Source organism: Branchiostoma belcheri, unplaced genomic scaffold, assembly GCF_001625305.1.
Source record: "Branchiostoma belcheri isolate BF01 breed outbred unplaced genomic scaffold, Haploidv18h27 scaffold7, whole genome shotgun sequence".
NCBI classification, from domain to species: Eukaryota; Metazoa; Chordata; class Leptocardii; order Amphioxiformes; family Branchiostomatidae; genus Branchiostoma; species Branchiostoma belcheri.
In genome coordinates, this window is record NW_017804353.1 from 1,097,791 (window position 1) to 1,112,678 (window position 14,888).

A 14,888-nucleotide genomic window follows, 5' to 3' on the forward strand; every position below is an offset into this window, starting at 1 on the left:
TTTGCGATATTCACTTCAGGTGTGAAGTTCCAATATCACGTTGAGGTGTCAATTACCATGTCAATTTGCATAATGGCTGTTTATTATGCTTGGGACCTTTGTTTTGGTTTTCGGTCTGAAAATTAATGACAGTATTCTTGACCAAAGAGGGGCAAATACGACAGCTATCCAGAACATTTTGAAACATTTCGCAGCCGAATTCGCCGAACACCAAAGACCAAGCCGACTTTGTGCCAACCTACACCTATAAAGCATGGTTGCGGGGAGTTCGGGAATTCGTGAATTGTCAATATTGACAAACGCTCTACAACTCACCCGTATAACCTGACAATCTTGTGTTGTAACCTTTACCTTTACCTTGTTCCATCCTCATGCCAGAGGGTCCGGGACTTGCTGACGATGACTGGCGTTGTTACAAGTTTTTTTTCTACTTCCAACTGTCCCTAACGTTGGAAAAAAAAACTCGCAAGCAACAACTTCCCAATGCGGGACCGTTCGGCTAAGATGTACACCATACAACACCAGCTCCCTTTCAGCGGTCTCTCTCTCTCTCGGACGCCATGTACCAACGTTTTACAAGTCAACAGTTGCCTATGATGACATACTAGAATACCACATATTATGCCGTATTACAGAAAACTTTTCAAGGGATTAAGGCGTTGTCGGCTTTAGAAAACAACACGGAACTACAATTTCTGCAAAAAAAGGTCAATAGGCGTGCTTATGCCATGTATGAAACCTGCTCCGTCAGTATTTCAGTTCGGTCGTCAATTTCAAGTACCTTTATATACAAGTCATCCTTTGCCTATAATATACTTGTATGCTACTTACCATGCCATATTACAGAAAGCGTTTTCAGGGGAATAAGGTGTTCTCGGTTTTGGAAAACAACACGAAACCATCAATTTTCATATAAGGCAGGACGTCAATGGACGTTTTCATGCGCTGTGAATGAAACCCGCGCTGTCCATATTTCGGTTCGGACGCCATGTACCAAAGTTTTACAAGTCAACAGTTACCTATGATGACATACTAAAATCCTATATATTATGCATATTACAGAAATACCTTTTCACGGACGTTAGGCGTTTTTGGTTTTAGAAAACAACACGGAACTACAATTTCTGCAAAAAAAGGTCAATAGGCGTGCTTATGCCATGTATGAAACCAGCGCTGTCAACATTTCGGTTCGGTCGTCAATTTCAAGCACATTACAAGTCATCCTTTCCCTATGATATACTAACTAGTAATTGTTTGTCTACTTACCATGCCATATTACAGACAGCCTTTTCAAGGGCATACGATGTTTTGGAAAACAACACGGAACTAGTTTGTTTGCAAAAAGGCTGTTCAATAGGCGTATTCATACGATACAGCCGTCAATATTTCAGTTCGGACATCATTTACAAGCACATTATAAGTCACCCGTTGCCTATAATAATATACTAACTTCCTACTTACCATGTCATATTGCAGAAAGATTTGTAAGGTGCTATGGCGTTGTCGGTTTGAGAAAACAACACGGAACTTTCATTTTTGCAAACACGTTTTCGTACGCGTTCTATGAAACCCACGCTGTCAATATTTTTGTTCCGATGTTCGGATTTTATTTACAAACCGTCTATAACTTCTCCGTAGCCAACTTTATTATGCAAGAATTTCGTATAGCTCTTCATGCTACAACAATTCCTTTTTTCTATCAATGCGTCTTTAACTTCAGAAAAATACACGGAACCATCAACTTTCCAATGCGAGACTATTTATCCTACAAAACTGTTCCGGCGTGCGTATTCATTCCGTTCGCATTGCGGGATATACATGTAAAGCTTCCTATTTCTAGTCTTTTCTTTTCAAATCCTCCACACACCATCCGATTTACTAGAATGCTATATATCTTGTCATGTTAGACTAAGGTTTTTGAGGGGTCCACAGTGTTCTCAGTTTAAGAAAACAACACGAACCCATCAATTTTCAAACAAAAGGCAGGTCAATGGATGTTTTCATGCTGTGAATGAAACCCGCACTGTCAATATTCCGGTTCGACATCATTTACAGACGCATTACCAGTCACACGTTGTCTATCATTACATTCCAAAACACCATGCCATATTACAGAATGTTTCTTTCGAGGGTCTGAGGAACCGGTGTTCCTGCTTTTAGAAAACAGCACGGAACCATCACTTTTGCGAAGAAGCTGGTTAACAGACATTTTCAGTACGTGTTCTATAAACCCGAGCTGTCAATATTTTTCTTCTGACTATATTTTCAAACGCTCTACAATACCCCCGTATTTTATGGTACTAGAATCATGTTTATCTTTCGATAGTAGAAGATGTTTTTTGCTACTGCCAGCTGTGTTCTTAACTTCAGAAAACACACGGACTCATCAACTTTCCAGTATGAGACCGTTCATTCAGGTAACGTGTTTCGGCCCATTGTATTTCACCCCTTTCCATTGCGCTGCATGCATGTGAATCTTCCTACTTCTAGTATTTTTTAAAATCCTCCACACCATCCGTTTTAAAACGATTTACTAGAGTACTATTATTGCCATATTAAAGAAGGCTTCTTGAAAAGTCCTAAAATGGTCTCGGTTTAATAAAACAACACGGAACTATTGAAATGTCTATTGAAGACGAACGTTTCCTTACGTGTTCTAGTAAACCCGCGCTGCCAATGCTTCAGTTTGGACGGAAATTTTAAACGCTTTGCAACTCACCCTAAGCGTGAAATATAACACTAAAATTCTGTTTATCTAGTGATGTTACAACAAGTTTTATATCCCCCTACAATGTTGTAAACTTTAGTAAGCAACACGGAACCATAAATTTTCCAATACGAGACCATTTGGAATACAAATCTATCAGGACGTCAATTCAACTGCGCTGCCAATCTTTTCATGTAGACGTCATTTTTTTAAATCCTCCACAAAATACTCTTTGTTTTAGTTATATACATTACTAGGATGTTATATTTCTTGTATAACAATATGCATTTATAGGGATCTGTCGTGTTCTCGGTTTTCAAGAATGATACGGAACTCTCGATTTTCCGATGAAAGACAATTCAATAGACGCTCCCAATGCATTGTATCAAATCTGCGTTATCATTATTTCTGATTGGACGTTATTTTTAAACGTTCTACAACTTACCCGCTGTCTGTAATGTTATACACTCTGACATATTACAGAAAGCTTTTCCAACAATCTAAAGTGTGTCGGCTTTAGAAAACACCACGGAACTATTAATTTCCCAACAAACTACTGTTTAACGGCGTTTTCTTCACATGTTCATGTGTCAATATTTTTTGTTTGGACATCAAACACCATACACCTCACCCTTAGCTGAAAATATAATACAAGATTATACGTCAGACAAACGTGTGCCATATGTCTTGAACTGACATCTTTTGCCAAGTTGGACAACCTTCCAGCTGACAAAGTCACACTACCGGTATAATGTAGTTAGACCATCGTTTACTTCGTGATCGTCCTTTTGGTATTGTCTAAGGTGAGTAAACAGTTACTATATTCCTTAATATCTTTTCGTCCCGTTGCAAATCTTTAAAAACTTTTGTGATGTATCTATTTTGAGTTAGGCACACGGAACCATCCGTTGTTATATTACATCTCGGCCGAAAGGGTTCGGTGCGGCATTTTTCAGATGTTACATTCATTCGCAACATTTCTTCCGTTTGCTTCCGGTAATAAAATAGACAAGATCACTTCCCACAAGAAGATTTCCTAACAATTCCCTCGTTTTCTTTGATAAAATATAATAGCACTTACTCGTTAATCACATTACCTGTGTACGTATCCTAAAATATCCATGAACTGATACATATTAGTATTTTAATGATATGAGTTATTAGTTGTGCGAAATCAGTTAGTAAAGTGTGGTTAGCAAAAACTTCAATGGAATTGAGAAGACCAAAACGTAATAATAACATATCAAACTGAGTCAACAGACGTCAACAAACGAACGTCTAAACTGGGGAACTTCAATCTACTTCAAACGATAAAAAAACGCAGTCAACGACTTAACGTCAACACGAAAGAAAAAACGTCAAAAACAAAGAAAAAGAACTTTCTAGTCAACAAACGAAGTTCAACGTCAAAACCAAACGTAACTTTCTAGTCAATAACCGAACGTCAAAACTAAAGAAAAAAACTTGAATGTAATCCTGTTGATCCTGCAAAGTCCGCACATGTTTCACGCAGCACAGTCTCGTAACTCAATCAAAGACCTGAGGATGAACCTGAAAACACATCAAAAGAACATTTAAATATTGCAAAAAAAAACTAAGAAGTATTTTGTCAGGGGCGGGACTGATACAGCTTCGCCATTTCGTTTATTGACTGAACTGTTGGGTTATTTAGAGATTGGATCGTGAAATTTTGCGCTTTCATTTGCAAAATAGTTAATTAACAATATCGTAGTGGCAAGGATGGGCGAATGGATTAGTGTTTATTTCACACCTTTTGTTCATTGTTGGCTGAATAGCCTATTATCTGTTTCGTTTACAATACACATTTTGCGAGCTTATCCCAGAAATGCTTAGCCCATTCACCTCCATGGCCCATTCAACGAATAAAAGTCACGTGTAGAAAAATGTCTTTGAAACTGATCAAGGAGCCATATGACGTTACCCGTCATCTTATAAATATATACGTAGAGCCGCTGCAACTCCGCGCCGTCAATATTTTGTCAAAAGAAAGGAATGCATTGAAAAAGCGTGTACAGCGTGAAATCTCGGCAGAAATACAGACGATCTGGTCAGATTCATACAGCTCTGGATTCTTTATCAGCGTTGTTGTGAATCCACCAGCGTGAGAATTCCTGGTGAAACGAGTTTGCTACATTCAAACTGGCCGCCGCCGCCGCCTTTGATCTAAGTTGTGTCGGGCGGGCGTCATCAATCAATGTTGACAGGTCTGTCGCGCCAAGCTGTCTGACACTAAGGAGAAAAGATCTCCTGTGTTACACCAGGGAGGTTCCTTCTAACTCCATGGTTACATACACGAATTCAAAATTTAAAAAAATTACTACGATCAAAAATTTTATTCTATTTTTTGTTTCCCAACAAGTTGTTGTTTTTGTGCCAAGTGCAAGGGACTGCAGTCAATCATGTGATGTTTTCCATTACTGTAATCGTGATCTTTCCTCCCCTTAGAAAATTACTGGTGAAGATCGGCAAATCTCGTGAGCATACCAAACACACTCATTCGCTGACGACAAGAACCGAAAAGAAACGAATGTGAAACGAAGATCATTTCGTCAGCCGAATACATACACAACAAGGAGAAGTCGTAGACATCATCCCTCCATGAAATAGCTTGTTATTTTTTAATCTTTTGGTGTATTTCAATAGCGATATTATGAGTCAAACTTTGTTTTTATCAGCAGAATGATTTGTGGTGGCACTTTGTATTGGAAGGGGTTGCCAAGCTGTCATGTGCAAGCGTTTAGTGTCTTGTTACCATGGTTTGTTTACTTTGATGGCCTGCAGGTCATTTGCCTGTACATGTAGGTCAATGACCAGGCAGGCAAATGACCTGCAGACCAGACAAACAAGATTTATGACCTCAGTCCTGACATCAACAGCCTCACTAGAGAGCACACTCTAGCCATGAGAAAGGAATTTCAATGATACACAAAATTTCACCTTCAAATTACCCACCATCTGAGACACAGATTTGAACAACTGACTAAACATGTACATCACAGACGCTACTTTGGATCAATAAACTATCATTAACAGCACTAACAGACAACCAACCAACCAACCATATTGAGGTGAGGTCAATGGCCTCTCAAGCACACATAAACAAATTCAAACCCCATTCAATGACCCAAACACAACCAGACGATATTTTCTGCAGACTGTCTAGGGTAAAAATAGATTTGATGCCTGGGCCTGACCTGCCAGCTGGGGGTATAAACAAAAACACTCTGTCTCAGCTTTGGGGTCAAACAGACCATCCTATTATGAAATAGGGGTGAAAATGTGAAAATCCTTTTAAATTAAGCAATACAAATACACGACAACCTGCTAATGCACTCCAAAACACAAAGAGACTCAACAACTACCCACATACCAAATATCATACCAAACCATCCTCCAGATTTTCCAAACATTCAACACAAAAAGTCCAACGTTAAACATTTTGTAAATATCAAACGCAAACAGCTAGGGGACCCAAATTTAAACCACTGAACCATGGTAATAACAACAACATGCTACCTTAATATCGCACAAACAGCCCATAACGCGACAACAGTAGAATAAAAAAATTAAACTGCAGTACCAAGGTCAATCACCAGGGGCTCAAAGTCAACCTAAACAATCTCCAAGGCCCCATCCATCAATCTGCCAAATATCGTACAGTTCCTTCTCACCGATCTTCAGATATCAGACCAAACATGAAACGGAGTAAAAACAATACCCCCCATTTACATGGAGGGTAAACAGTCCTCTCCGCGCACTCTCTACAGACTGGTAGCGATCCGACAAAGTACCCCAGAGCTTACCGACGGTAAACAAGACAGCTCCTTTACAAGATCCATTTCGCTGGCGGGATATATCCTAAGCTTTTGACAATTCAATTTTGGTTGCTGAATTATGCGTTCTATGTTTAAAAAAATCATCGACAACATGCGCCGGCTCATTACGCTTTTGACTGCACAAGTAAGATTCCGGGCCGCCGGGGCAAAACCAAATATTGTCTGACCTTGCCGTGTTGAAAAGTAGCGGAGGAGGAGTTGCTATATTTTGTTTGCGACATGTTGGGGTAAAGTGTAGTTGGAATTATTGTTGCTATATCTAACGTATTTTTGGGGCGTTACATGTTTAGACAGGCTGATGAATAACCTCATTGGAAATGCCTCAAACCATTTTTACATCCATGCTCAAACTAATTCCTGCCATCCAATTCCAACGCTCATGCATGTCTATGACCGCTGAAAGGAGGCCATAACACCCAGTATTGTTTTTAAATTTAAATGACAAAGTAGACAAACAAACATGAAACCCTATCCAGCTCATTATAGTTGCGTCAATAGTGCGATGGCGTACTCGGTAGCAGGTTAAATAACGCTGTAACGCATTCGTTCGGCCGGGGTCAATTACCGCAAGTTGCGCTATCGCGTTGCGTCAGCGTTGCCGCTGCGTTGCGTCAGCGTTATCGCTGCGTTGCGACAGCGTTGCGTTATCTAAGTCCGTCAAATGTAACGCAAACATGACTGTACATGTAGTACAGTACTACATTATGAAAATTGTTATAATTACTCAAGCAACTGGATATATGTTGAAAACTGCGTCAGACGAGACCACACCTAGCGAGGTTTCAAGTAGCATAATTACTTTTTCACAGTCAGTTTTCAAAAACTATTGCATGAGTACCACTCCTTATGTATATCTCTGCAATTTATGCAATTCAGTGGCACTCCCTTTTCAATAAATACATTTTGAATCTACCGTTACAGGTCTTACGAACAAGACCCACGCTACGGCCGCCAGGGTTCGTACGACAGCTACTACGGCAGACAGGAGTCCAGGGACAGGGAGAGACCATCTTCCCGACAAGAGAGAGAACGCCCGAGCTCAAGGCAAGGAGAGAGACCACGCTCGAGACAAGACTACGACAGGGAAGCTTACTACAGACAGTACAGTGCTGACTATGACAGGAGTGGGTACTATGATCAGGAGAAGTACAGAAGAAGAAGAGACTACTACGGGAGAGAGTACGACTCAAGAGGACAACGGGACCCGAGATACAGCAGAGGTAAGAAGGACAGGAATATTGCTACTCTGTTGAACGAAAGTATCGATGGAATATTCCAAATTGATGCAGATGAGCCTTCCTGCTTTTATGGCTACTCCATGTTTCTTTACACTGGAGGCATGCGGTTTTGTATACTTTCCTTGCACGAGATGCTGTCTTAAGCCAGACCTTGTAATTTACTTTATACACACTAACAAATTCTCAAATTGTCATCATCATGTATCTAAACGTGTCTTTGTCTTTTTATTGCTATCATACTTAATACAATTAATCAGATCACCAAGTTTTTGCCATACTATTATACATACTAATATTGTGTTTGCCATGTATTCTTGAGCTTCTCAACCTTCATCAGCTTTTATCTCAGTCTTTGGTCCTGCTTCTAGCTTTGTGTTTGTCCCAACCATCTGTTGTTCTTTCCTTTTTCTGCTTGTGCAACTTGTGACTGAAGAACGTGGCAGTCAGAGGAGCAAGTCAGTGGACAACACAGGTGATACAGAGTGTGACACTGTTGGGTTTTGTTACATGAGTTGGCCTGTGTAGCCTGAGTCTTCTGACTCTGTTTCTGAAGACCATAGTTGCACTGTGTTCATTGGTAGAATCTAGCTGTTCACTGATGTAGAAAACAACCAAAAAAAAACAACAACAACTTACAAAAGCATGAAAAGCCATGATGTGGGCTCCATAAGGTACAGTAAAGTACATGTAGATCAGAGTACTGATAAAGCATGTATTACCAGTTACAAGTCAATGTATGTAAAAAATTAAGATACCATTTAAGTTATACTGTATAGAAAGCACCGTGGTGTTCTTTCAAGTGACGTAAAAACCTGTAAAGCTGATTTATATCTCGTGTCCTTGTCTCTCCTTCCATTGTTTTCAATTGTTAACTCAAGGAAGAAATTTAAAAAAAGCTGCTTCCCTTGAGAGCTCTTGAAAATGGTTTAAAGCAATGTTAAATATGTTAATTAAACTCATCTCTACAGTAATGTGTATAAAAACTAAAGAATACTCATAGGAAATTTAAACTCTACTACTTGGGATAGATTACGAAGATAACTTCTGGTCCTGGACGTTTCGATTGACATCTACCACTCTTTGTCAGTGTCACTGATTAATCCAGTAGTAGAGTTTGAATTTCCTACATGTATGAGTATTGTTTACCAGGATGTTTAACCTTCATCAACGTAAAACTAAATAATTTTTTGTTCTGTAGACTACTGGGCGAACGACCCTCGGTACCAGGAGTGGTACAACTACTACTACGGTCGTCACGGTAACAGCTACGACCCCCGGTACTACGAGTACTACAAGCAGCAGATGCAGCAACAACAGCAGCAGCAACAGCAGTCACAGGGGTACGATCTGTACGCTTACGACCCTCGCTACGATAACACGTACGATGACGAGAATTACGAGGACGACCGCCGTAGCGTGCACAGCAACGCGAGCGGTCACAGCTCTCACAGTCACCACTCCCAGGGCTGGGGAGGGCAGTATGACGATAGGTACCAACATTTCAGTACTAATCTGTGTGTGGCGTGGATCGTGATATATTCTTTTTGGCTTTTCTCAATTTCTGGAATTTGGTTTTCTTGCATTCTTTTGGGTTTTTCTCAATTCTCAGTTTCTCAATCTTTGGTTTTCTGGCATTTTTGGCTTTCTTTGCATTGTTCTCACATTTGTTTTCTAGAGTTTTTTATTTTTTCTCAATTCTCAATTTCTGGCATTTTCTTTTTGGTTTTGTCAATTTACAGCATTTGCTTTTAATTCTTCTTGCATTTATTTTCTGAATTCTTTTTGATTTTTCCTTGGATGTCTATCATTAGCCTTAAAGTATTCTTGCAATGACATCAAAATTAAAGATAAGAAATTCAAAGACAATGGAATTTAAAAATTACTCATTACAAATCAGTTACAAGAATCTGAATTTTCTGGATTCTTTTGAAGTAATCACAGTAAAATCCAAGACCATAAGACCTGAACTTAAAAATCTGTTATGATGATAGGTAAAAACGAATCTGCGACATCAAGCACTCATTCATTCCTTCATCATTTAATTAATTCATTTCATTTCTTAATTCATTAATCATTTAACTTCTAGATGTACTAGTATTTAACATCTTGAAAAAAAAGCACAATTTAAAACCATTGTAACTGTGCATCAGGACAGTACTTAAAAAGGTTTGCTACCTGTAACACAATTCTGAAGTTTCATGCTGCTATGTCCATGTTGTTTAGGTTTGCGCGAGACTTCCACAGAGACTCCGGCCATGGAGACACGAGCGGCTATGGACACAACGGTGGGTACGGAGACAACAGCTGGTACAGGGACTCCTGGCAGCAAGGTACCGGCTTGGAACATACTAACATTGAATGTATACAGTAATCCATTTCTACTAACTTGAATTGACGTCAATCTCCTTATATTAAGAATGTCCCCTTAATGGCCAGCTTAGAAAAGAACAAATCAAGAAATAGCTATGCCTTCAAGCATCAGAGTTATCAACCAAGGACTGAGGTGTTCAAAAACTTTTCTTTCCTAGAACTATCGTAGAGTGAAACTTGCTGCCTCTGTGTACAGTAGGGGCATCATCACTAGATAGCCTTTACAGTTATAAGTGCAAAGTTTAGGTGTCACAAGTCAACTAGATAGCTTTCAACAACTATTACAGTTAGATATGCAGAGGTTAGGTGTAACAAGACATATAGCTTTTAACAATGTTAACGGTTAGCTGTGCAAAGGTGAGGCATAACAGTGCGTTAAAAAAATAGATATAGGATTGATATGCCTTCCATCCCCCCTCCACCCAGGTCAGACCCCTGCTGCTAGGACAACTCCTGCCAAGTTCCACATCCCCCACGTCCTGGCACGCTTCGGCCCCGGGGGTCACATGATCAAGGTGCTGCCCAACAACCCGGCCGACGGCATGCCTGCTGTGGTGGAGGTGCACGCTCTCGAGGTGAGGAACAATTCTCTGTACAAGACGTAATGTTCAAAACATACCCACTGGGCCTGAAATTTATACTTTGGAATAAGTGCACTGATGCATCTACACTTCATGTAACTTAGAAATTCAGGTGCAAGGAAACTTAAGTGAGATAAACCCAATTAAGGCCATACCAATTAATTTGTTGCTTCTTGAACTTAACTGGAACAACATAATGAAGAAAATCCTAGGTTTAGAGGACTAGGTTTAGGCTTTGGTGTGCTCAGTTTTTGGGCATAGACAAAATAATAAGTTTATGTATTAATACATGATTGTATTCTGTTGTTTTCTTCCACAGACTCTTCTTGTAAACAACACTGAAGTGGAAGAATTCAGAGTTTTCCCTGGACCACTTATCAAGTATGTCATCCTGAGTGTTGGTGTTACAATAATTATTGCAGACATGTCAGCAAATGTGTCTATCAGTATGGTGTATATTTTTGCACTTTTTGCACTACCGGTAATAGATTTACAATATGTTATGTATTGGTGATATAGATATAAATTCACAATACCCAAATCTGCCCCCAATACTTCCTCATGGTCTGAAATCTCTGATTTCTTGTTGATTTTTCTTTGACTATGTTTTCAGGGGCGTGACCCACAAGAGCGATGTGATCCGGTTCTGTCAGGACAAGGCCGCGGCCTCGCTGGCCAGTACCGAGCTCAGGGATAAGGAGTCGGCCGCGCTGCTGTGGCAGCTGCTAGAGCTACTCTGTCGCCAGAACGGGGTAAGGAAGATATGTGAACTTTTCTGTATGTGTATCCTTACTAAGAGTAAGCCTGAATAATGTTTTTGTACAATGGAAATGCATTGTTACTTTCACAACTGAATCACAGTTGCTTCTCTTAGGCTGTTGTGCAGGTAGACTTTCAGAATTGCTTCCTTTGATTGTTCATTGTTACTTTTACTACAGTTTCACACATTGCAGAGTCATAATGATTGTTTTGCCCTTGCACTAGACAATTGTGGCTGCAGACATTTACAGAATTGTTGTTTTCCCTTTCCTCTAGATGATTGTGGGTAAACGGACATTGCTGAGCTGCTGCAGCAGGGCCACCCACAGCTTACAAGTGTCACAGTTAAAAGAGTTTGTCATGATTGCTGTTTTTCATGATTGTCATGGTTTTCCCTTTCCCCAGACTATCGTAGGTACGGACATCGCAGAGCTGCTCCTACAGGGCCACCCGTCCATGGCGTACCCCCAGTGTCACAGTTAGAAGACTCATAATGATCATTGTTTTCCCTTTCCCTAGATGATCGTGGGTACAGACATTTAGCAAATTGTTGTTTCTTCCTTGTCCAGAAGATGATGGAAACTTGTGGACATCATCAGGTACTCAGAAAATTAATTACTCAAGACAATTGTGGCTGTAGACATTCAGAAAACTGTTGTTTTCCCTTCTCTCCAGACGATTGTAGGTACAGACATCGCAGAGCTGCTCCTGCAAGGCCACCCGTCCATGGCGTACCCCCAGCGTACAGAGGCTGAGGGAGAGGACCGGGGGAGTCAGGGTGACCTGTCCCAGGCTTCCACCACCAGTGACGGGACGGTGGGGGGCACCGAGGCCGCAGACATCGAGAGGCTCACACAGAAGTTCAGAGAACTCCTGCTGTTTGGGAGGAAAAAGGTGAGAATTTTACTCTAGTCAACACAAGCTCATAGCTACTTCACTGCTGTTTGGGAGGAAAAAAGGTGTGAGGGAGAAGCATGCACTTACTTTGGTCAAGCTCCTGCTTGAACCAATCCTGAAAGCACTCGCCATCCCTCTCTATCTATCATCAGAGACCGGAGCTCACCTTAGTAAGGTTGGCTAAGGTGCAGTTCCTTCAGTTTTCACTAGCTGATTGAAATGAAAAGGAAAACTTGACAAAGAACAGTCTCTATTTACAACAAAGTCTACTTATGGCACTGTAATGTCCCTGAATGTTGGTATTTTTTCCCCTCAGGATGCCCTAGAGTGGGCCATGAAGGGGTTTCTGTGTTAACTGTTTCTGTGTTTACTACAGGATGCCCTGGAGTGGGCGATGAAGGGGGGTCTGTGGGGCCACGCCCTGCTGCTGGCCAGCAAGATGGACTCCAGAGCTCACGCCAACGTTATGACAAGGTCTGGCTTGCTAGGACGTAAATTTTAAATGTTCTATTCCTGATTTGTGGTATGTAACAAACCATAATGCAAGCAACGGTCCAGGGAGGAAGACAGAAGGGTAGGCAATTGGAAAGTGGATCAGGGAATGTACCAGTATGACACTTAGTCAAATGTTAAAAGAAATAGAAAACCGACAAGCTTTGAGAAAACTGGTTGTTAGATAATCTAGTTGAGTAATTTAGACTAAAGGATAGATGAGATAAGATAAGATTCTCATTATTTGTTGCTTTGTCATGCAGATTACTGAAAAATGTTTTAGTGGATCTGTATGTTTGTCAGTTTTCTCTCCTGTCAGAATGAATGATTCTGAAGTAAGACCATCGATGTGTTTGTTTCCTGTAGGTTTGCGAACAGTCTGCCGATGAACGACCCTCTGCAGACCCTGTACCAGCTCATGTCTCACCGCCAGCCTGCAGCTGTCACCGTGAGTCTCAGCAGTTTTATTAACCATAGACCAAAACATCAACAGAAAGTACTGGGCTTTTGCAAAGCGTGTAATGTACTATGTATGGTAAAGGGGATTCATTCCTCAAGCTAATCGACATCTCACACACGCAGTCATCTCTCAGTAAGACATCTGGAGCTGCATAATTCCTGTTTAGAACTTTTATTCAGCCTGTCACACAACACAAGTACATTGCAAGTGTAATGTACTGTGCATAGCACTTTGGCAGAATGTCTTGTTTAAGCCAAAAAACAGTTACTCAAGCAACTGGATATGATTTTGGAAACTTGTTTTTGGAAATCATATCCAGTTGCCTGAGTAACTGTTTTTTTGGCGTATCTTATTACCTGGATGTCTAACCTTTACCGACATGTCTTGTTTAGGTCATGTTTGTGAATTTAAGGATTTGGAAAAGATATTGTCTGGAACAGGAAAAATTCTGATGCAATATTGACCAAACATCCAATGAACCTGACCAATCCCAGCGACATGTTTAACAATGCCCCCTTGTGATTTTGTTGTGAACTGCAGAGCTGTGCGGACGAGAGGTGGGGCGACTGGAGACCACACCTAGCGATGGTGTTATCTAACCACACCCAGCGACCAGAGGTGGACAGGAAAAGCATCATCACCCTAGGAGATACACTAGGTACATATGGTTGTGACTTTGGTAACGCATCTTGGTTTTATGCAAAAAAAAAACAGTTTCTCAAGAAACTGTAAAAGGTTTTGGATAATCATATCCAGTTGCTTGTGTAACTGTTTTTTGGTGTATCTTATTACCTGGATGTCTAACCTTCACCGACATATCTTGGTTTTATTTGGAGAGACACAAAACCTTTAAAAACTCCACACAAATTTAAAACTAAAGAAACTGACAAAATGGCTTCTATCAAATGTCCTGGAACTGGGGAAAAGTAACTAGTAACTGGAACTGGTTGCTTTGGTGGTTGGTTTTTAAATGGGAGGCAACTGGACTTCAAATGTGTCTGCTGGTCGTGTAATTTTGTTCAGAAGAAATTGATACGTATTTATCACTAGTATTCAGCTCCTGGATACTACAATGTAGAAACAGAGATCCCAATACAAGACAAGACAAAGCAGAAGCCTGGAAACAGTAAAAGGTGTAAGACATCATCAGTCTAAATCTTCTTGGTCCTTCCTTGTTCCCTGCCTAGGTTCCAGAGGCCTTCTCCACGCTGCCCACTTCTGTTACCTGATGGCTCAGGTCAACTTCGGACACTACAGCAAGAAGGCCAGCAAGATGGTCCTACTGGGGTCCAGTCACAGGTAACACACCTGTCCTGTACACTGTACATGTACCTGTAGTTTTGTCTACCCGTGTTGTTTATATCTATGTATGTGTTGGCCTTGTTGTTCTGTCAATAGAAAAGACATCTGTATCAAACATTTAGTGAATGGATGTACATTGTAGCTTAGCTGCTCTTTGCAGGCTTACAATGTACAGTTAACAGGCAGTGATGATATTACATGTATGTCAACCAACCTGTTGTCACA

The 14,888-nt window shown here is 40.6% G+C and overlaps 1 protein-coding gene across 1 annotated transcript in view; it reads left to right on the forward strand.

The window, feature by feature from the left end:
- LOC109484288 (protein transport protein Sec16A-like) overlaps positions 1-14,888 on the forward strand; it is a 40,151-nt gene that overhangs the window by 11,188 nt on the left and 14,075 nt on the right. Inside the window, 13 exon segments of the mRNA XM_019787546.1 lie at positions 7,486-7,784; positions 9,001-9,292; positions 10,026-10,132; positions 10,599-10,747; positions 11,073-11,134; positions 11,367-11,505; positions 11,918-11,923; positions 12,032-12,037; positions 12,188-12,406; positions 12,786-12,883; positions 13,268-13,349; positions 13,902-14,019; positions 14,549-14,660. Of these exon segments, the coding sequence (XP_019643105.1) occupies positions 7,486-7,784; positions 9,001-9,292; positions 10,026-10,132; positions 10,599-10,747; positions 11,073-11,134; positions 11,367-11,505; positions 11,918-11,923; positions 12,032-12,037; positions 12,188-12,406; positions 12,786-12,883; positions 13,268-13,349; positions 13,902-14,019; positions 14,549-14,660 (1,689 nt within the window).